At 34.8% G+C, this 22,064-nt stretch overlaps 1 protein-coding gene across 2 annotated transcripts in view; it reads left to right on the top strand.

Moving 5' to 3' along the window:
* The window catches only part of CAND1 (cullin associated and neddylation dissociated 1), a 45,517-nt gene extending 23,770 nt beyond the window's left edge, over positions 1 to 21,747 (top strand). Inside the window, exons 4-15 of one of the 2 annotated variants that reach the window (XR_010148274.1) lie at positions 2,007 to 2,130; positions 4,380 to 4,636; positions 4,721 to 4,826; positions 5,923 to 6,068; positions 9,300 to 9,592; positions 11,581 to 11,722; positions 12,080 to 13,573; positions 14,373 to 14,468; positions 16,882 to 17,051; positions 17,133 to 17,297; positions 18,022 to 18,912; positions 19,736 to 20,368. Coding sequence is in view for 1 of the 2 variants with exons in the window: in XM_509204.8 (XP_509204.4) it covers positions 2,007 to 2,130; positions 4,380 to 4,636; positions 4,721 to 4,826; positions 5,923 to 6,068; positions 9,300 to 9,592; positions 11,581 to 11,722; positions 12,080 to 13,573; positions 14,373 to 14,468; positions 16,882 to 17,051; positions 17,133 to 17,297; positions 18,805 to 18,912; positions 19,736 to 19,960 (3,326 nt within the window). In the remaining variant the exon portion in view is untranslated. Of the gene's footprint in view, positions 1 to 2,006; positions 2,131 to 4,379; positions 4,637 to 4,720; positions 4,827 to 5,922; positions 6,069 to 9,299; positions 9,593 to 11,580; positions 11,723 to 12,079; positions 13,574 to 14,372; positions 14,469 to 16,881; positions 17,052 to 17,132; positions 17,298 to 18,021; positions 18,913 to 19,735 lie in introns of both variants that reach the window. The other variant, XM_509204.8, reaches the window with a different exon arrangement.
* The last annotated feature ends 317 nt before the right edge of the window (positions 21,748 to 22,064 follow it).

The following is a 22,064-nucleotide window of genomic DNA, read 5'->3' as shown; positions in this document are numbered from 1 at the left end:
ATTTTATACTGTGTGTACCATGACTGCAGACTAGAGTTATGCCAACCTATGCAGTGAGGGAAGAGATAACCAAAATATTGCGTCCTGATGAGTTCACTGTTTCCAGTATTAATTTTACTTTGCGTCAGTATTTGCTATGTAAAATTTAACACCATTCAGACATAGCTGTGGAATAGTTCAGTTTACTAGTAGCTTTAATTAAAGCTGAGCCTTTTACAGCTACTTGGTAATTAAACAAATTTAAAACTATGATTAACGTATTTGTCAACTAATTAGCTTTTGGCCTTTGATAGAAATGTGTAGGTAATATAAATTTTAGAATTGGTCTTGACTACTAAACTATTGCTAAAATTATTAGGCTAAAAGTTTTTGTCTCATCTGCAAAAGGTGAGATTATCACCTATTTCATGGGAAGATTTAGATTGGTAATAATGTAGTCTGGGGGCCGGGCGAGGTGGCTCACGCCTATAATCCCAGCGCTTTGGGAGGCCAAGGCAGGTGGATCACCTGAGGTCGGGAGTTCGAGACCAGCCTGACCAACGTGGAGAAACCCCATCTCTACTAAAAATACAAAATTAGCCGGGCGTGGTGGTGCATGCCTGTAATCCCAGCTACTTGGGAGGCTGAGGCAGGAAAATCACTTTAACTCAGGAGGCGGAGGTTGCGGTGAGCCGAGATGGTGCCATTGCATTCCAGCCTAGGGAACAAGAGCGAAACTCCATGTCAAAAAAAATAAAAAAACAAAAAAATAATGTAGTCTGGGTATGTTATTTCCACTCATGTACTTAAATCATTCACTGTACTAGTTTTCATGCTAAAGGCTGCATACGTAAACTAGTCTAAACATCAATCATATGGGAGGTCTTACTGTTCCTTCTAGTTTGTAGATGGGAGAACTGAAATTCAGAGAGATTAGGTTAATTCACCCGAAGTTGGGTGAGTAATTGGGTGAAGATTCAAATCCATTATCTTTTAATCCAAAAAGGATGCTTTCTTCAATGTATCATACCAGTGTTATTTTACCTTTATTAAATAGTTACTTATTTCAATAAAACATTTCACCAACTCAGAAGTATGTTATTTATAATTGTATTAGCTATGTATATATTTTTTAATTTTTTTTCTCTCATTGAAATGTGTTTGCATTGAGCCAATTTCCGGTTCTTACAAGAATTTTTTTAACCATTCAGATTCTTACTTTCACAGTGACTTGTTCTTTTTCTTCTCTCATCAGTAACAACATGACCTACTGTAAGTAGTAACAATTCTGATTTATGAGTCCTGGAACGAGGTTTCTGCTTTATAATGAAGTTACGGAATCTTTGGGTTGGAAAGGACCTTATTAAAAGTTATGGCTAATTTTTTTTTTTAAAGAAGCTGCTAAGCATTGGAGCTCAGAATATATGCTTTTTAATTCACTGAAGTTTAAAAGGCTAGTCTACTAGAAAAGACTCAAATAGAGAAAACTCTCCTTGCTGCTTTTCAATCTAGGTGTGCAAGCTCTACAGCTACTACTGGCTCCATAGCTAGCGTTCATACCAATGCATACAGATTATCCAGTAGATAGAATAGTTATCTATCAACTATTACTAGTTATCTATTATCTATAATATCTACTATTATCCAGTAGAAAGAATCTGCTGACATCTGTATTGTTTTCTGTGTCCTTTACCCCTTCTGAAGTTGTCATCTCTAATTCTTGTTTATGTCCAGTAAGTTATTTTATTGAAAAGCAGCCTGTTTTGAAAGATGTGTTTTTCTCCCACAGATCTCCTGTGTCTCATGATCAGGTGTGGAGTTGTTAAATATTTGGTCTAATTCTTGTTTATTTCTATAAGTTATTTTATTGAAAAGCAGCCTGTTTTGAAAGATGTGTTTTTCTGCCCTGGATCTCTTGTGTCTCATGATCAAGTGTGGAGTTGTTAAATATTTGGTAACTACCATGAATATAAGAGGGAATTCAACATGCTTGCCTTGAAATTATTATTGGCTTCTTATTCATGCAGGCTCTGCATTAGCTGCTAATGTATGTAAAAAGATTACTGGACGTCTTACAAGTGCAATAGCAAAACAGGAAGATGTCTCTGTTCAGCTAGAAGCCTTGGATATTATGGCTGATATGTTGAGCAGGTAAGTGTGCCTGTTTATTTCCGTTACTTGTAATACAGATGCTACATTAATTTACTAAAAACCCTTTCTAGTAAATACAATAAAACTTGGTCAGAAATTATTCAAATTTAAATGGTGGCTGTTTTATCAATTTGTGTGATTGGGAGTGAGGGGGAAATAAGCTAATTACACTAACATATAAGTATATAATATTGTATAGTAAACATTTTGTAGTTCTTTAAAGTAATTAATAAAATTTGTGATTTTAAATTTTTTTTAGCACAGTTCATGTTTTGTTTTACTCATATATTCTTGCATTCAGTGGTGTATTTAGATAAGGAGATGTGCTGGTAGTTACGGATTTTCCAGTTAAAAGAATGCTGGTAATCTTCGGTAACCATATTAATAGTGCATATTTTAGGAGAGGGAGGACCTTGGCTTTTATGTATTTGTTGCTTTTTCACTTTCCTTTGGAAGTCAGATGTTAGAACATAGACAGACCTAAGCAACTCCTAGGAGAAAATACCTTAAAGGACCTGTCAATTTCTGATTCTCATATTCATTATAGGCCACCATTATTTGTGTGTTTTTTGTGGCAAATTCATGTCAACTTAAAAACCATCAAGTGCCTTCACGTGGGTGTGTGGGTGTGTGTGTATAAAGTGAGGAGCTATCATCCTGGCACTGAAAGAGCTTATACTTTACGATAGGACATAAGAACACAGATGGCTACAGGGCAGAATGGGACTAAAGACTAACTGGGAGCATAGTGTGTTTTGGGTTTTAAAATGGAAGGATTCAAGAAAATTGTTTTTATGGAAAGTGGCGTTTGAATTGGGTTTTGAAGAATGGGTAGCCCTTCAATAGGTAGATGTGCCCAGGTGTAGAATACATAAGTAGTATGCGAATGGGGAAGCATATTCTAGTTTTCTAGAATATAGAATGAATAGAAAAGCAGTAGGAAATCATTCTGATAGATTGGGGTCATGTTGAGGTGGATGAGGAATTTATGTCTAATTTGATAAACTGAAAATTCAGACTTTTTGTCCTGTGCGTGATTTAATCATGAACACTGATTGTCCTGGCACAGGTTTGGGTAGTAGTGACTCATTGAACTATACATTTGAGATGATTTGGAAGAGGGGTGTTGGAACAACAGGAACAATGAAACTATATATAGAGGAAAGCCAATAAGGGAGAGGGAGAACTCAAGAGAAGGTCAGTTTTTTTAGTGTTGTGAATCCCCCCCTAAAAAAGCAATACAGAAAGTCAGAATACAGAAAATCATTTAGATTTCTTTTTTTTTTCTTTCTTGAGATGGAGTCTCACTCTGTCACCCAGGCTGGAGTGCAGTTCTGTGATCTCAGCTTACTGCAGCCTCCGCCTCCTGGGTTCAAGTGATTCTCCTGCCTCAGCTTTCTGAGTAGCTGGGATTACAGGTGCCCACCACCTCCACTGGCTAATTTTTGTATTTTTAGTAGAGGCAGGGTTTTACCATGTTGGCCAGGGTGGTCTCGAACGCCTAACCTCAAGTTATCCACCCGCCTGAGCCTCCCAAAGTGCTGGGATTATAGGCATGAGCCATCATGCCTGGCACAGAAAATCATTTAGAGATTTTGGAAGGAGAAAGTGACAAGATGATTGTGTGGTTTGGGTTGTTGTTGTTTGTGTTTGGTTTTGGTTTTGAGACAGGTTTTGGCCCAGGCTGGAGTGCATTGGCATGATCATGGCTCATTGCAGCCTCAATTTACCAGGCTCAGGTGATCCTCCCACTTCAGCCTCCTGAGCAGCTGGGACTACAGGCATGCACCACCACACGCAGCTAATTTTTGTGTTTTTTGTAGAGATGAGGTTTTGCCATGTTGCCCAGGCTGGTCTCGAACTCCTGGGGTCAAGCGATCTGCCTGCCTCAGCCTCCCAAAGTGCCGGGATTACAGGTGTGAGCCTTCACACCCAACCTTGTGGTTTTTGTTGTTTTTTTTTTTAATATTTTCCCAAGCCAATCAATTAGATATCCTATAATTGGGGATTTAGGTCTAGATTCCCGGAGTCAGTTTGGCAATGTAAATTTCAGTGCTGCATTCACTTAGCTCAGGTTTCAGTTGCATTGGTAGATAAAGTGATAATTTAATTTTTCTTTCACTATGAATTAGTCTCAACTAAATTTGTGTTCTGAATATTTGCATTGAGGTCAGAGGCCAGACATTTAGTAGTGGCCAGGCATCTTGAATTCATTTGTTGTTTTCTTTCTTTTTTTATTTTATTTTAAGGCAAGGAGGACTTCTTGTTAATTTCCATCCTTCAATTCTGACCTGTCTACTTCCCCAGTTGACCAGCCCTAGACTTGCAGTGAGGAAAAGAACCATTATCGCTCTTGGCCATCTGGTTATGAGCTGTGGAAATATAGTTTTTGTAGATCTTATTGAACATCTGTTGTCAGAGTTGTCCAAAAATGATTCTATGTCAACAACAAGAACCTACATACAATGTATTGCTGCTATTAGTAGGCAAGCTGGTCATAGAATAGGTAAGAAATCTTTAAAAGTTTTACAGTTTTCTTTAATTAAAAAAATTAATGCATGTTTTTAAAGAACCATTATGTTTTTATTAGGTGAATACCTTGAGAAGATAATTCCTTTGGTGGTAAAATTTTGCAATGTAGATGATGATGAATTAAGAGAGTACTGTATTCAAGCCTTTGAATCATTTGTAAGAAGGTAAGTTTTTAAGATCTCTATTTTTTACAAAAAGTTTTTCCTTAAGAATAGAATCATAAGGTCTACATTAGGTGTGTGAGGAGAAGCAGCCTTTTGGATTTCAGATATAACAGACAATACAGTATTTGAAACTAATGTCATCTTGCTATTATAAAATGTGGTCATCACATTTATTTTGAAAATTTTCCGTGTCATTGTTAGGACTTTATTTAAAGAATTTTGGAAAGGTATTTATAATTATTTTGGGTTTACTTTAGAAGGGAAGAAATGCCAGTGTAATAATGTAGTCTGTACTGAAAGCCCAGCAGGATAAATTATTCGTCAGAAATAAGTAGTGAATTGCCTTTTCAACAATTTCTTAGGTCACATCCATTTTGCTAGGTCAGTGATTCTCAATTTGGAAACTGATTCTAATATATTTTTTAAAAGCTTAGTAAAAGTTGTGTATTTGTGTACTAGAAGGCAATACAAGATAAGTAACATTATTTTTCCTCTTGACTAATGCAGTAGCATGGTGTCTTGAGACCTTACTGGTTGTTTTCTGCATTTATCCCTTGACACTCCTGGTTTTGAGAAGTGGCTTTTAATCATACCATATTGTGAAAATCAGAAATTGTTGGATTCATTTTTGTTCCTTTAGTTGAGAAACACAAAGTATTCTTTTATTTGCTGGCCCTGTGGGCATTTATGTGTTCTGTCCTCTCATTACATCGCTAGAAGACCAAGCCTAGGTGAATATGCACTGGCATTTCCACAGATAATCCTAGTTACTGAAGAGCACATTCATCTGGGTTTGGTTTTCTAATAATATGTTGATTATATACCGATTTCTGTCTATACTGCCATACATTAACCATAACATAGTTAAAATCGGGATTAGGGGAGTTCATCTTAAAATTGATTTAATAAGTACAATTTGAAAGGTAAACCTTTTAAAATAGTAAGTCCATGGGAGAGAAAGAGCAAGAATCATTGGTGCTAGGCAGTCTGGGAACTACTGTCCTATGTTATTGCTGGTAATAAAGCAAAATGTGGCAGGTAATGAATCAAGGAGTAAAATGCAGCTCTTCAAGGCAGCTTTTGTTTTTGTCTTTAGATGTCCTAAGGAAGTATATCCTCATGTTTCTACCATTATAAATATTTGTCTTAAATATCTTACCTATGATCCAAATTATAATTACGATGATGAAGATGAAGATGAAAATGCAATGGATGCTGATGGTGGTGATGATGATGATCAAGGTATTTCAAATTAAATAGAATCTTTTGAATTTTTGTGAAAGACACTTATAGATGGAGATGATTCTTAGTGCAAATTGTACTGTTTGTTTTATTTAGTTATAATAGTGAAAAGGGAAATGATCTCAATATTTGACAACAGCAAATTAAGTTAGAGGGCATCCATGTATTGAACTGTTATGCAGCACATTAAAAAATCATGTCTAAAAATCATTCATTAATGCTATTAATAAGGTGAGTGAAAAGTATGTAGCAAAAATTGCTCACCATATCCCAATTTTATTTCTTTAAGTATACAGAAAAAAATCTGTATATTTACAACTAGTACTATTACCACTTGTTTTCTCTTGGCTAGGAACTATGTATGATTTTTGGTTTTAAGTACTATTCAAATTTTCTACAAAGCATTTTTGTAAGGAGATAAACCAAGGTTTTAGAAAGAATTGAATCTGTAGATATACATATTTAGGGCAGCTTGGCTTGAAAGAATATTAGTTTGTTTATTCATAGTTCATGAAAAATTCTAAATACTGTTCGAGGCCCCATTTAACGTTCATTAATAGCTTACAACATTTCTGAGGCTCCTAAGATTGATGTCATCACATGATGATTTATGACATTTACTCTGGAAAGTAGTAGCAGCACTTCAAGGACATAGGGGTTGCTCATGTCAGTTGTTTCTGTTTGTATTGGAAGAATCATAATAACAAATATTTAAGTTGGTAAATTACTAGGTAAACAGGTTGGTGGATTTTTTGTTATTTTTGAGAATACTTTTTAGTTTGATTCTTTGAATGAATTTACATAACAGCTTTCCTATCAAGTCAGTAATTTCACCCATCTTTAAAAAACAACTACCAAAAGAGTTTCTTAACACCATATACTCCTCTAGCAGCTGCTGCCTAGTTTCTCTCCTCCACAACAGAGCTTCTTAAAAGAATGCAGTTCCGTTTTCTTTTTTCCATTCTCTCTTGAATCCACTCCTCCAGTGATGGATGAGATTGCAGATGTTTGACTCTGCCTATCGTATTACTCATTCTCAGCAACATTTCTTTATTTAGCTTCTGGCATACCATTCTAGCCTGGATGTAGTCCTATCATTGTGATTACTCCAGTCTTCCATGCTGTTTCTTCTTCTTCTTCACCCTGACCACTGTACTTAGAGTATCCCAAGGCTCAGTCCTTGAACTTACCTGTTATACTCTTGATTTTTTTGTTGATCTCATCTAGTCTCCTGGCTTTAATATCAATATGCTGGCAACCCAGATCCTATCTTTAATCCAGATCTCACTTGTGAATCCAGATTCATATGCAACTGCTTAATTAATATTGCTGCTTGGATACCTAAAATATCTTTTCCCTGCCCCTTCCCCATCTTCCACCTAACCTGTTCTTCTTTAGCCTTTTCCATCTCAGAATGGTACCTCCATTCTTCTTAGTTGATCAGGTCAAAAACCTTGCAGTCATACCTGATTCCTTTTTCACACATCCCTCAGCTAGTCTTCCACCTCAGAACTATCTTTCATTTTATTGTTTTTATTTTGTTTATCACACTTAGTAACTTTCTGACATACTGTAATTGATGGTCTCCTACCTATTAGAATATAAGTTTCATGAAGGCTAGATGTTTTAATCTCTTGATTGACTGCTTTATTCCAGTGCCTAGGACAGTGCTTGACACACAGGCAATCAATAAATGGGTTGTATTAATGAAGGGAAACTTTAGCTTATATTTTAATGTGAATATCTTTTGAAGAAAGCAGTAGCAATGTATATTCCAGGTTTTGAATTTTGTTTTTTTGTGTGCTGTATAACAAACTAGGTACTTCACCTGCTTTATCACTTAATATGAATTATACCCATTAAATGACTTTCTACCATGGTGTTTTTGTGATTTATAAAATCAACATAATTTTAGTGAATAAGGACATTTGTTAATTTTTTATAATCTTGTTTTTAATAAAGCTTATATTTCTGGGAGGCAATTGCCATAGTGTATTGACATGGAAAAAATTTTATGTGCTGTTAACTTGATAGTGTATTTTGGCAGTATCTTTTAACTTTATTTGAATAGATATTGGTAAATAAGCAAACGTCTTGCATTTAGCAGTATTTGGTTGTATTTTCCTGTAATGTGCTAAGGTGAATTTTAAGCTTTTGAGTTGGAAAATTTTATTATTTTGTTGTATACTGTAGAATCTTCTAAGGCCTAGCTGGCTACATTTGACTGTCAGACTAAGCTAATTGGAATAAAAACCAGTAAAAAGTTTACTACTCCGCTCTATTATTTCAAGGCTATGTATAGTTTTATCTAAGAATAAAGAAATTATTGTGAGATAATTTTAGACTGTCATGATAACTGCTAATATTTCTGCCACCTTTCTGACTTCATATTACCCAACTAATTAAACCTGATGGTGTTAGAAAGAAAGACTTTCTGGAGATTTCACACACATGTTATCCATCAAGTATAGATAAGTGAGATACAATTCTTAGTGCTTTTGCTTTGAATGTTTAAGGTTTAGCATTAGGGGAAAAAAAATGGTCCTCTGTTAAGTGTGCAGCATTTTCTTGGTATAATTAAGCAAAAATGGTTTTGTTAAAGTACATTAAGACAAAATTGTGAAAGGTTTAGAATATACATATTTGTTCCTCACAGCTTATCAACAAGTTGAGTGAAAAGCCTTGTAGTCACAAAGCTGATGTCAACCTTCTTTTTATTCCCAGCAAATTAGTTCTACAGTGTTTTGGGATTGGTAACCATTCTTTTTATCACCTACTCTATTACCACAAATCCATTTCATGGTTTGTCTTATAAAGTCCCTGATTGTTTGCTTGATTTTTCCTATGCTGTTAAGTAAGTTCTTTGAATTTTGTTTCAAAGGCTGGGAAATTTATGACTATAAATATTTATATTCTAAAGAAGTTGAATGTGTTAATTGATGATTTTAAAGGGTTAAAATAAGCAGCAGTTCATTACAAAGTAAATGAGAAAATGTTTAACTAATTAAAAATACCATTATGTTTGTTTTTTAAGTTTAATTTATGTGCAGATTTACAGAAATAACAAGCTCTTTGTTCAAGTTCTAGTTCTGTTGAAACCTACCTGTTGCTGTATATGTTACCGGAAAGTTAGATTAACTGATTTGGTTAAGAATATCAATTCATTTTCTGTTTTAAATGATATACTTCTCTTGTCATTAATAGCCTGTTTACATTAAAACTTACCCTTAGGGAGTGATGATGAATACAGTGATGATGATGACATGAGTTGGAAAGTGAGACGTGCAGCTGCGAAGTGCTTGGATGCTGTAGTTAGCACAAGGCATGAAATGCTTCCAGAATTCTACAAGACCGTCTCTCCTGCACTAATATCCAGATTTAAAGAGCGTGAAGAGAATGTAAAGGCAGATGTTTTTCACGCATACCTTTCTCTTTTGAAGCAAACTCGTCCTGTGCAAAGTTGGCTATGTGACCCTGATGCAATGGAACAGGGAGAAACACCTTTAACAATGCTTCAGAGTCAGGTGGGTTTTAAAGTAAAGTTTAGAAAATCATGATAGTAAATGCAATGCTTTTAAAATTGTCTTTATATGGAAAGGTGAGTTCCAGAATATCTATAGAGAAGCAGAAAGTTCTAGGATATGTTTATATAGTTAATGCATGTTCATATTATGTTACTTGTAAACTATTCTAATTGAAGTATTCTTGGCTTTACATGATAAACAATATTTAAATAATTTTAAGATTCAGTAAAGTAATCTTTATCTTTGATGTTAATAGAGAAGTCTTAGAGCTGTGGAGTCATACTACTTGCGATCACATAACTGACTTCATTTCTAATTTAGGTGTGTGATCTTGGGCAAGTTATTTAGTCATTTTATTAAACCTCACTTTTCTTATTTGTAATAAGAACGTACTTAGAAATATCTACCTGTGGTTGTGAGAGCTGGATGATCTGTGTAGAGCATTCAGTGTAGTGCCTACTACATATATGCTTGATATATGCCAGTACTTACTAATAAAATACACATTTTTTCACTTGAGGGCATTTGTTTTCTAAGATCCTAAACATTAGAGCTATTATATTGCTCCCATTTATTGAATATTTATTACATACCAGGCATTCTCCTATCTTATATGTAATCTCTACAGCAGCCCTATGGGATGCACAAATAGTAGGTCAATTTTTATAGATTACAAAACAGATATTGCCAGGGATTAAACCAGTGGAGAGGACGGGACACACATACTGTATCTATCTTGTTTTTAAGTAGTACAAATAAATACATTTTTGGGGTGAACTTACTCATAAAGGTGAATGTTGAAGATTAATTGTAGAAGGAAATGAGATAAAGTGTATGGAGGATATATGCAAGTGAGTGAGTATATAGAAGTCAGATATTGCTCAGTAGAGTTGCCAGGAATTCTGACAATGCTATGGAAAGTTAGACCATTTTTTTGTTTTGTCTAGTTCTTAGATCATTGTGTAATTAGGGTATGTGTCCATGTAGTTTGGTTGTTGGGATTTTTCTTGGTTTTTTTGTTTTTACTCTCTACTTGCTTTGCTGTTGAGGTATTCTAGAAGCTCCGTTGATAGCTTTGCATCCGTAAGATTTGTTAGTAGAGACCCTATTTGTTTTACTGACTAGCAAAACATTAGGAAGTTTAGAGCAGATGTCTTTTAATCATACCCCTGCTGCTTGTAGCTACATTTGAAGTGAGGTTGATTCCTTGTAACAGCAAATGGAAAGTAAGAAAAGGACCTGTTCGATGGTTGCTTTTCCATAATTTGTCTTGTTTCCTTTGATTTTTATCTGTGCTGTTGTCATTCAAAATACCATTTATAAATTAACCTCCTAAATTTTTGATTGAAAATATGATTTGATTAATTTCTTTCTTTTTTTTTTTTTTTTTTTGAGATGGAGTCTTGCTCTGTTGCCAGGCTGGAGCGCAATGGTGCTATCTCGGCTCACTGCAACCTCCACCTCCTGGGTTCAAGCGATTCTCCTGTATCAGCTTCCCGAGTAGCTGGGAGTACAGGCATGCACCGCTACGCCCAGCTAATTTTTGTATTTTTAATAGAGACGGGGTTTCACCATGTTGGCCAGAATGGTCTTGATTTCTTGACCTCGTGATCTGCCTGCCGCAGCTTCCCAAAGTGCTGGGATTACAGGCGTGAGCCACTGTGCCCAGCCTATTAATTTCTTTTTAGTCATGTATGTTTCACAATTAAAAATTAAGTAGGGAAGACTATTTTGTTGCTCTCTGGAAAGCTAAATGATAGCTTTTCTGTAATTTCTTATCAGTATCAAGCAAATATAGTTACAAGAGAACATATATAATACATGCAACAAACTTGATCTTGTGTTAGCAATAGCAGTAGATAGCTGAATTAGGAATTTAACAAAAAAAGATAAACTCTTCCCTTTATCCTCATTCTCCATAATTCATGTTAAGTGTACTGAGGAAATACCAACAGCTGAACCAGCTAATGAGTATATGATAATTGCAGGTTCCCAACATTGTTAAAGCTCTTCACAAACAGATGAAAGAAAAAAGTGTGAAGACCCGACAGTGTTGTTTTAACATGTTAACTGAGCTGGTAAATGTATTACCTGGGGCCCTAACTCAACACATTCCTGTACTTGTACCAGGTATGAAAGAAACATAAATCTCTTTTGGGACTTATTGTAGCCTTTTTGTTAGGACTTAGATAAGCTTAAATAATTGTTTCCTTTTAAAGGAATATATATGACAACTTAATATGCACATAGAGCTAACTTTTTAATCTAACAATCTTGAATACCTGAAGTTAGAAATTTGTAAGTAAAAGGTTAAAAGTCTTACCCTAAAATATTTGGCTGTAATATTTATTGTAGATGGTGAAAATTTCTACTTATAGAAATAATATAATGAAGTGGGAACATTAGCAGTAATATAGGGGTTGATTTTTAATTTTTCTTTCTTAATAGTCTGCACAGCAATGATTGGATTTTTTGTTGGCTTTTTAGGAATCATTTTCTCACTGAATGATAAATCAAGCTCATCGAATTTGAAGATCGATGCTTTGTCATGTCTATACGTAATCCTCTGTAACCATTCTCCTCAAGTCTTCCATCCTCACGTTCAGGCTTTGGTTCCTCCAGTGGTGGCTTGTGTTGGAGACCCATTTTACAAAATTACATCTGAAGCACTTCTTGTTACTCAACAGCTTGTCAAAGTAATTCGTCCTTTAGATCAGCCTTCCTCGTTTGATGCAACTCCTTATATCAAAGATCTATTTACCTGTACCATTAAGAGATTAAAAGCAGCTGACATTGATCAGGAAGTCAAGGAAAGGGCTATTTCCTGTATGGGACAAATTATTTGCAACCTTGGAGACAATTTGGGTTCTGACTTGCCTAATACACTTCAGATTTTCTTGGAGAGACTAAAGAATGAAATTACCAGGTTAACTACAGTAAAGGCATTGACACTGATTGCTGGGTCACCTTTGAAGATAGATTTGAGGCCTGTTCTGGGAGAAGGGGTTCCTATCCTTGCTTCATTTCTTAGAAAAAACCAGAGAGCTTTGAAACTGGGTACTCTTTCTGCCCTTGATATTCTAATAAAAAACTATAGTGACAGCTTGACAGCTGCCATGATTGATGCAGTTCTAGATGAGCTCCCACCTCTTATCAGCGAAAGTGATATGCATGTTTCACAAATGGCCATTAGTTTTCTTACCACTTTGGCAAAAGTATATCCCTCCTCCCTTTCAAAGATAAGCGGATCCATTCTCAATGAACTTATTGGACTTGTGAGATCACCCTTATTGCAGGGGGGAGCTCTTAGTGCCATGCTAGACTTTTTCCAAGCTCTGGTTGTCACTGGAACAAATAATTTAGGATACATGGATTTGTTGCGCATGCTGACTGGTCCAGTTTACTCTCAGAGCACAGCTCTTACTCATAAGCAGTCTTATTATTCCATTGCCAAATGTGTAGCTGCCCTTACTCGAGCATGCCCTAAAGAGGGACCAGCTGTAGTAGGTCAGTTTATTCAAGATGTCAAGAACTCAAGGTCTACAGATTCCATTCGTCTCTTAGCTCTACTTTCTCTTGGAGAAGTTGGGCATCATATTGACTTAAGTGGACAGTTGGAACTAAAATCTGTAATACTAGAAGCTTTCTCATCTCCTAGTGAAGAAGTCAAATCAGCTGCATCCTATGCATTAGGCAGCATTAGTGTGGGCAACCTTCCTGAATATCTGCCATTTGTCCTGCAAGAAATAACTAGTCAGCCCAAAAGGCAGTATCTTTTACTTCATTCCTTGAAGGAAATTATTAGCTCTGCATCAGTGGTGGGCCTTAAACCATATGTTGAAAACATCTGGGCCTTATTACTAAAGCACTGTGAGTGTGCAGAGGAAGGAACCAGAAATGTTGTTGCTGAATGTCTAGGAAAACTCACTCTAATTGATCCAGAAACTCTCCTTCCACGGCTTAAGGGGTACTTGATATCAGGTAGGTATCTAGATTTTCTTACTTAAAAATTTTTTTATTGATAGTTGGTTGCCTTAAAAGACACCTAATAAAGAAGTTAAGCCATGTCTATATTTTCTTAAACCTAAAAGCTAAGTATGTGATGAAAAAAACTGTCTTTCGTAGTATGGAGTGATATTCAAATGACATTTTGTTGTTTTAAAGGATAGAGTGGTAATTAGATAATGGTTAAATCTGTTCTAATTCCTCATGATAACTACATTTTAATGTTACTATATTGTGTTAAAATGTGGAAAAGACGTATCTAATGAATTAACATAATCTGAAGAGCTTGTTGATACTAATTACAATAAGTATAATTGGTGATAGTACTTTTTTCAAATGGAAGATTCTGGAAGAATTTTCAGATTTACCAGTGTCATCCCCATTAGAACAAGTAAAACGTAGTAATATTAATAGCAGTAATAGCCATTCATTCTTAGACATTGCTTTCTGTTTTAGTAAAAAATTTGAAGATTTTTAAGCGGTTTTGGATTTAGCTAGTTCTGTTTTGTGAGGGCGAGATCCTCCACTGCTGCTTCAAGTCCCTCCTTCCCAGAAGGAATTGTTTCTTTTGAAATCTAATGGGATTATATTTTGTGCTCATAAGTAAGTTAATTTTGCTCCTTTGGATTCATGCGTGCAATAAGAAATACCCTTCTTGGCCAAGGAGAATTCTAAGGAATTGAAGACACTGGTGTTATTTGAAGTGGTTTAAAAATGATGTCCGTGAGTTTTAGTGGACTACATACCAATAGACTTGCAATTTATTTTTAACTAGGTTCATCATATGCCCGAAGCTCAGTGGTTACGGCTGTGAAATTTACAATTTCTGACCATCCACAACCTATTGATCCACTGTTAAAGAACTGCATAGGTAAGTGGAAACAAAGATAAACATACTGATTTTTGGACTTTAGAATTCTCAAGAAACTCTTGAACTTAGTAACTAGAAATATCGAGGAATTAAAATGCTTATAAAATAATTGTTTAAGAGAAAATTGATATGATCTTACAACTTTTAACAAATTGCATTTGCCTATATTGTTTGTAATTATTCCTAGATGATTTTGCACATAAATGAAGTTATAATATACCAGCATGTCTTTAGAGTCAACTACAGATTTGATAGCCATATTTTTGGGGTGACCTAAGATAGCTTTAGTGGATAAAGCAAAAAGATACTACATTTATATGGCCAGTCTGAAGTTTCTCCCTAGATTTAAACGAGTCTTGCTTGAGCTATTAAGGCCTCAAATTTCAATTATTACTTCTAACACCCAAGGAGATCTGTGGAGATTTCCATATTTAAGGTCAAAATAACCTAAGAATAAAAAATAAAGCGGGGGAGAGCTAATTCCCAGAAGAACTAAGAGGAGATAACCCAAGAAAAACTAGGGCTTCTCTATTTCTGTGAAGACAAGAATTAGCTTTTGGGATTATTTCTGATTTTATAACCTCCTTGCATTTTGTTTTTATCATTGGTTTTCCTAGAGTTTGCTAATAACCAAAAACACCTTAGAATTTAGTTTGTTGCTTTCTTGAGGACAGGATAATGGAGATAACCATTAGGGAGGACTGAGGGATTTGGCAAAGAAGCTTTGTAGCTTTGTGCCATTCTGCAGTGTGCCAGAAAGAAAAAAAATACAATATAAAATTTGAACTGCATAGAAAGGGATTGCCAATTCAGAATAAGGAAAGCACAGGCACAAATGGGTTCTATTGCTAGGGCCTAGAAATTATTTAAAGTCTATGTGAGAAACTTCTTATTGGCATTTCCCCCACCCATTTTCTGCTTTGATATATTTATTGAGGACATTGGTATTATGCAAAATAGGACAGAGGAAGAGGCCCATGCCATATCTCTAGAAATATCTTTCCATGTTGACAGCAGTCAACCAGTATGCATTGTTGATACAGTTACTCAGCTAGGTAGTTAGCATTCTAATTGAATTATGATCTAGTTAAGTACTCGTGACTATTTGAACATCAGAACCACCTGGGAAACTTTTTAAAAATTGAAATTGCTAGTTCATGACACCATTTTGTCCATAATAGCAATATTTTAGATGCTTTACTGAAAGCAGATATATACTCTATTGTAATTACTCTTCTAATCTACCAGTTTAGTATGCAAATAAAGGGGAGGGGAGATTAGTTTGGTACATTTATATTGTTTTTGAAACCACGCTGTTTCTCAGACTTTTTTTTTTTTTTAAATCAGTGCTGGAACTTTCTTGGATATCAACATTGGGTTTGCCAATCTACAGTATCTGAAGTCTCTCTTTCCTCCCATATTTTCAAATTGCTGGTTTTTCAAGTTGGCATTCAAGTCTTTTATCTCTCCTACATTTCCCTGTGTATTCTAAAAGATTGCTGATGATAGAGTTGAGATCATATAATGATGAATAATAGCTACATGTGAATACTTAGTGTGTACTAGACATTGTCTTCAACAATATATGCACCATTTATTCTGCTCAGTATAGCTCTAAAAGGTTTATAATCCTCATTTTATTGACTGAGAAACTGAGGTTCTTGCCTAAAGTAACTTGCACAAAATCATACATTTAACAAGTAAAATGATTTGAACCACCAACCATGTGACTCCAAAGATCTTTGCATTATACTTTCTTGCCCACATTTGCAAGAGTAAGCAGACTTTTAAAATACCTAGATGGCTTCTCTGGCTTTTGTCCTATGTTAGCTTTCAATTTTCTCCTTTTGTATTATTTTCCTGTGAATTCGTGTATTTCTTACTGAAGACAGAAATAAAGTAGGGCTTTTGGAGGCACGTTTCTCTTTCATTTGATTAATTGTATATCTGCTAATAGTACTCCATCTTTATTAAGCAGTGGGTCTGTCTTCACCTCATTTTTTTATTCTTATTTTGAACTTAGTTTAAAAATATTTTTGTTGCTGCTTTTAGTGAACTACAAGGAGAATCATGCATGTGATTAGTCTTTTTAGCTGCTGTCTCTGTCATATCTTATATCTATAGAAGTGATATTGAGGAACTTTATGGACTCTTCTTCCATACCCTCTGCATTGTAAGTGCTGAGAGTGGATTATTAATTGAAAATATATTCACCTTCAGAAATGATAGTTGCCTTGCTGCTGAAAGAAACTTTATGGTTCACTTAGTGTTTCATCAGGTTCTTCCCTGACCGTCACTGAAGAAATAACAATGACACCACCAAAAATAAATTATATCAACTTAGAGAAAATATAATGTATATTGTATTTTAAGTTTATCATGTCTGTCTGTTGCTTTTCTTGTAATATTTCAGGTGATTTCCTAAAAACTTTGGAAGACCCAGATTTGAATGTGAGAAGAGTAGCCTTGGTCACATTTAATTCAGCAGCACATAACAAGCCATCATTAATAAGGGATCTATTGGATACTGTTCTTCCACATCTTTACAATGAAACAAAAGTTAGAAAGGAGCTTATAAGAGAGGTAAGTTAGATCACACTGTTTATTTGAGCTTGTCTTTGACGTAAGTATTGTATATCCACACGTTCTTTTTTGCTTTAACAGGTAGAAATGGGTCCATTTAAACATACAGTTGATGATGGTCTGGATATTAGAAAGGCAGCATTTGAGTGTATGTACACACTTCTAGACAGTTGTCTTGATAGACTTGATATCTTTGAATTTCTAAATCATGTTGAAGATGGTTTGAAGGACCATTATGATATTAAGGTAAGATGTTTGTGCCTATTTATACAATGTTTTAGAAGAAGAATTTGCTAGAGCAACTTTCACCCTTGTAATTTCCTCATGTGTCTGAGAAAAATCAGGTTGTCTGTCAAGATTTTGATAAACATATTGTAAACTATAAAGTGCAAAAGTAATAGGCAGTGTAACACCAGTTGACATGTAAGAAAGATCCAGAGCCCTTTTTATTGGAGGAGGAAGTGGCAGTGGATGCAAAATGCTGTGTGCCCACTTGCTTAGTGAATAGTCCCTAGATCCTTTCCCTCAAAAAAGTCCCGACAGATTGTGCTGTTTAAAGTATAAATCTGTAACTTTTTGGCCTGTCGTAACATTGGACCATAGTTGCTACCCATGGAGGGTTTTCTTAGCATTGTCTTGATTAATTCTCCTGAGCTACCCTGGGGGCTAGTCTGAATTGTAACTGTATCATTTACCTGAATGAGGAATTTTTGTTTTTCAATATAATGTACTGTGTTTAATATCAAGAATTTTGTTATAGGACATGGAACTTTTCAGATATACAAAACAATCTGTAGAAGCTACTTGAGAGAAATCATACTGCGTCTTATGTTTGGATAATGAATTTTGCATATAAGTGTTCTTTGTTTTCCTGTGTGTTCATCTCCATTTAAAATGTGAACAGTAAAAGGGTGATTTGAAAAATGAAAAATACATGCATTGTGTCTTTTTCATCTACTCTTCCATTTAGGGCTTTTGGCCAAGCGGGACAAAAGTGGTAACTCAGCAGTAATTGAGCCATACTACCCGAACTCCTACTCTTAGGTTTCCATGTGTGGTAGTGACCTGAGCCTCTCAAAGTTCAATGAAGAGGGCCTCCCCACCAAGACGTAAAAGGACGTGCTTGTTTAATTCTATGAGTTTATAGTCCAAGAGAAAAAGGTTTATGGGTTATCAGGTTTTACATGGATTAATCTGAATAACTGGTCAACTCTGTTATGATAGTGGAAACTTATTATGAAACTGTGTTCCAGTTCAGTAATTTTCTAGTTCTATGATTCTCAATTCTGGTGCACATGAGCTTTAAAAAATAATAATAAAAAAAAAAATGTGTGCCGTATTCTGACAGGTTCAGTAAAACTCTCTGGGGATGGGGCTTGAAGAATGGGTATGTTTCTAAAGCTCTCTGGATGATTCTAATGTGCAACCAAGATTGAAAACCACGTTTCTAGTTCTTGTATCTGTTTGAGACAGATTTGTCTCAAACCTTATCTGAGTTAAATGCTAAAGAGACCTCACCTATAATATGCTGCTCGATAGACCTCACCTAAAATACAATCTGGTGAGGTCTCTTTAGCACTTAATTCAGGTAAGGTTTGAGACAAATCTGTCTGATTCTGATTGGCAGATTACATTAAAAGGAAGCTTTACTTGGCATGCTAGTTATTTTCCTTTAAAGGATTTGTCAGAATTTAGAATTTTGTTTTTAGAAAATGATGTCAAATCTAAATTCTGTCTTTTTTATTCCTAATAGATGCTGACATTTTTAATGTTGGTGAGACTGTCTACCCTTTGTCCAAGTGCAGTACTGCAGAGGTTGGACCGACTTGTTGAGCCATTACGTGCAACATGTACAACTAAGGTAAGAAATGATAAGTATCAACCTAGGTCAGACTTGGTGTATTGGGGATTCCTAGCCAATTCTTTTCTCTAGCTTTCCAAATATAACTATTCCAGTGCTCTGTGTAGCAGTTGGTTTAAAAAGTTAACCTATCGAATACTGATATTTTATAAAACTTAGCACTGTTAATGGCTATTCTTAAAAGTTTTTGTTTATTGCTATATCAATATGTTAACATTTTGAAGTACTGATACATATTTGAAGTACTGATACATACTTGAAGTACTGATATGGGATAAAATGTGATCAGGCCACAAAAGAGGAAGTTTTTAATTCTGGTTGGAAGGGGAGTCAGAAGGTTTCATATTAGGGTGACAACATTTGCAATGAACCTCGAAAAATCAAGATTTTTTTTTTTTAGACCAAGAAGATGAAACGGGCTTTGAATAAAGGCCTGGAGATGTCATCATATGGTGTGTTTGAAAAAGTGAATAATAGAGTATAGCAAAGAATAGGGTAGCTAGAGGAGTACTTTCTTGATGGGGGCTAAAGTGTGAGACTTGCTAAGCAGATAGTTGAAACAAAGAGTGTCCTCCTCTCTTTGTTAGAATCATTTGGGTCTAGATTTTCTGTTTTTATAATGGGGCTTTGTGTAAAATACTCCCTTAAAAGAAAAGGAGACAGCTACTTTAAAAATAAGTTTAAAAACAGTTGTTCTTAGAATGTAATATGCCTTATGGACCTACGAGAATAGCTTTTACCAGGAAGATCTTATGTGCTTAAATTTTGTTCATGTAAGAGCTGCCTTTTATAGCATGTAATCTAAGTTTGCTCCATCTTACAGGTAAAGGCAAACTCAGTAAAGCAGGAGTTTGAAAAACAAGATGAATTAAAGCGATCTGCTATGAGAGCAGTAGCAGCACTGCTAACCATTCCAGAAGCAGAGAAGAGTCCACTGATGAGTGAATTCCAGTCACAGATCAGTTCAAACCCTGAGCTGGCGGCTATCTTTGAAAGTATCCAGAAAGATTCATCATCTACTAACTTGGAATCAATGGACACTAGTTAGATGTTTGTTCACCATGGGGACCATTACATATGACCATACAATGCACTGAATTGACAGGTTAATCATAAGACATGGAAAGAGAAGTGTCTAAAAGCTTCAAAATGTTCCACTTTTTTTTCCTTCATGGAGACTGTTTGTTTGGCTTTCTTCCATTGTTGTTTTTGTAGCATTTATTTCAGAAATGTGTATTTCCATAATCCAGAGGTTGTAAAACCACTAGTGTTTTAGTGGTTACAGCAACATTTGAAATGGAAACTAAAAGTTAGGATTTTATGGAGTATGGAGATAGGGTCCAGTATCTATTTACCCTGTAATGTTTAGGATTAAAATGTTAAAATTTTGTGACCATGAATTTCTTTCTTTTATAAATTTTCTCATTTAAAAATCAAAAATCTTGCAAAACAAAAACCATGTTTCTTTTTCTTGTATAACTTTTTGTTTTCAGCAACATAAATTGATTTTTAGCTGGCAGACAAGAATATCCATATAAGATTCGTTAACCATTTCAGAGAGTTTGGCAATTTTTAAAAGATAATAAGGTATCATTTTTAAGTATGAAAATTAACAATATCCCTGTTGCGCACACTAATTTTGCATGAGCAAGTTTACAAATATGTATCGTCTGTAAAGCAGCATGTGCAGATTATTCATAATATAGAAGTTAAAATAAGTATTAGTGCAATTTTCAGATATTTATTTTTGCACAGAAAACACATTATCTGGAGAGAAAGAAAGGAGAATTTTTGAGACTTGGGTTTTCTTAATGCCAGTGTGAATTTGCAGATGTTTTCAGAAAATCAAGTCACAGTAACAATTTGCCACTTTTTTCTATTATAAATCTTCTTACTTAAATTTTGAATATTTAAGTGCTCAGTTTTTCTCAGTTACCCATTTGTGTGCGTGTGATTCCACTTAGAAATTCTTAAAACCAGATTTTTCTTTCATTCCGTTTGGATGTCTACATTCCTTATCAAAGGATATAAATACCGTGTATGCTTTTGAATTTTATTTTTAGGAAAATTCTGAAGCCAGCTATCACAGGTTTGTTAGCTAACAATAGTATTTTCTTTTAGTTGAGTTAGGTTTTTCCCCATCTCCTGTAGAGCGAATTTACATATTGTATTGGGTAAGTGTTCACTACTTTTCCTGATTAAGGGATCTGTGCTGGGGAACAAAGCTTTTGCAGTACCTTATATTGTAGTTAAAATTTTATTTAACATATCCTTCAGTGAGCTCATTTCACACTGTAGCCTCTTCCTTAAAATTTGTGGTGCTCCTGTAACAGTAAGAACTAATTCTGAAATAAAAGACATCTCCTAATGCTGTGCAAACATAGTTTACATGTATTGAAGGAGGCAGTTGTTAAATTGAGTGACCAATTTTAAGCAATCAGATATTTGAAAACTGCACCCTTTATTTTTGAAACTGTGAATTAGAAACACTTTTCCTGCTGTATTACTACCTGCTTTAACATCCAAATATACAGTGATTTTAAATGATAACATACTGTGGTTATTAGATTAACAGCTTGATTTTGAATGTTCAGATGATGATGCAGAAGACATCACTTCTAGTAAGGATTTTGACTAGTGCATTGATGTTGAAGTTGGTGCCATTTCAAAATGTGGCAGGTGATAATCTTTTACCATAATTTGCATAAAACTGTAATAGAAGTTTATTTTGAGATGTTAGTATATTATGTACTATGCATTTCTGTGGTATAGATGTTGTGGATATATTTAAGTATTTGGTTACATGGTTTCACAATAAATTACAATACTGCAGGCTCTAGGACTGAACAGGAGACTGACATGCATATGTTGTGTGAATGTCTTAGTTGGGTAAAGTTAAATCCAAATACTTCAACTGGCTTTTTCTTGTTTGTTTGTTTTTAACTTTCAAGATGCATGTTTTGTTTTGTTTTGCTTTGTTTTTGTCTTTTAAGCCAATTCATTTTTCTAACAGTTGAAATTCTTTTAGTACTAAAGAAATAGATACTGCTCTTTTATGGCTTTAGTGTTTATATACCTGTTTATATGCATACATTAACAAAATTAGTAACAGCAGTGCTTAGAATTTCAATGCTGTGTCATACTGATGATTA

The sequence above is a fragment of the Pan troglodytes genome, chromosome 10, assembly GCF_028858775.2.
Source record: "Pan troglodytes isolate AG18354 chromosome 10, NHGRI_mPanTro3-v2.0_pri, whole genome shotgun sequence".
Classification (NCBI taxonomy): domain Eukaryota; kingdom Metazoa; phylum Chordata; class Mammalia; order Primates; family Hominidae; genus Pan; species Pan troglodytes.
The sequence above is the reverse complement of the archived record's forward strand: the minus strand, read 5'-3'. Positions and strand labels throughout refer to the sequence as shown.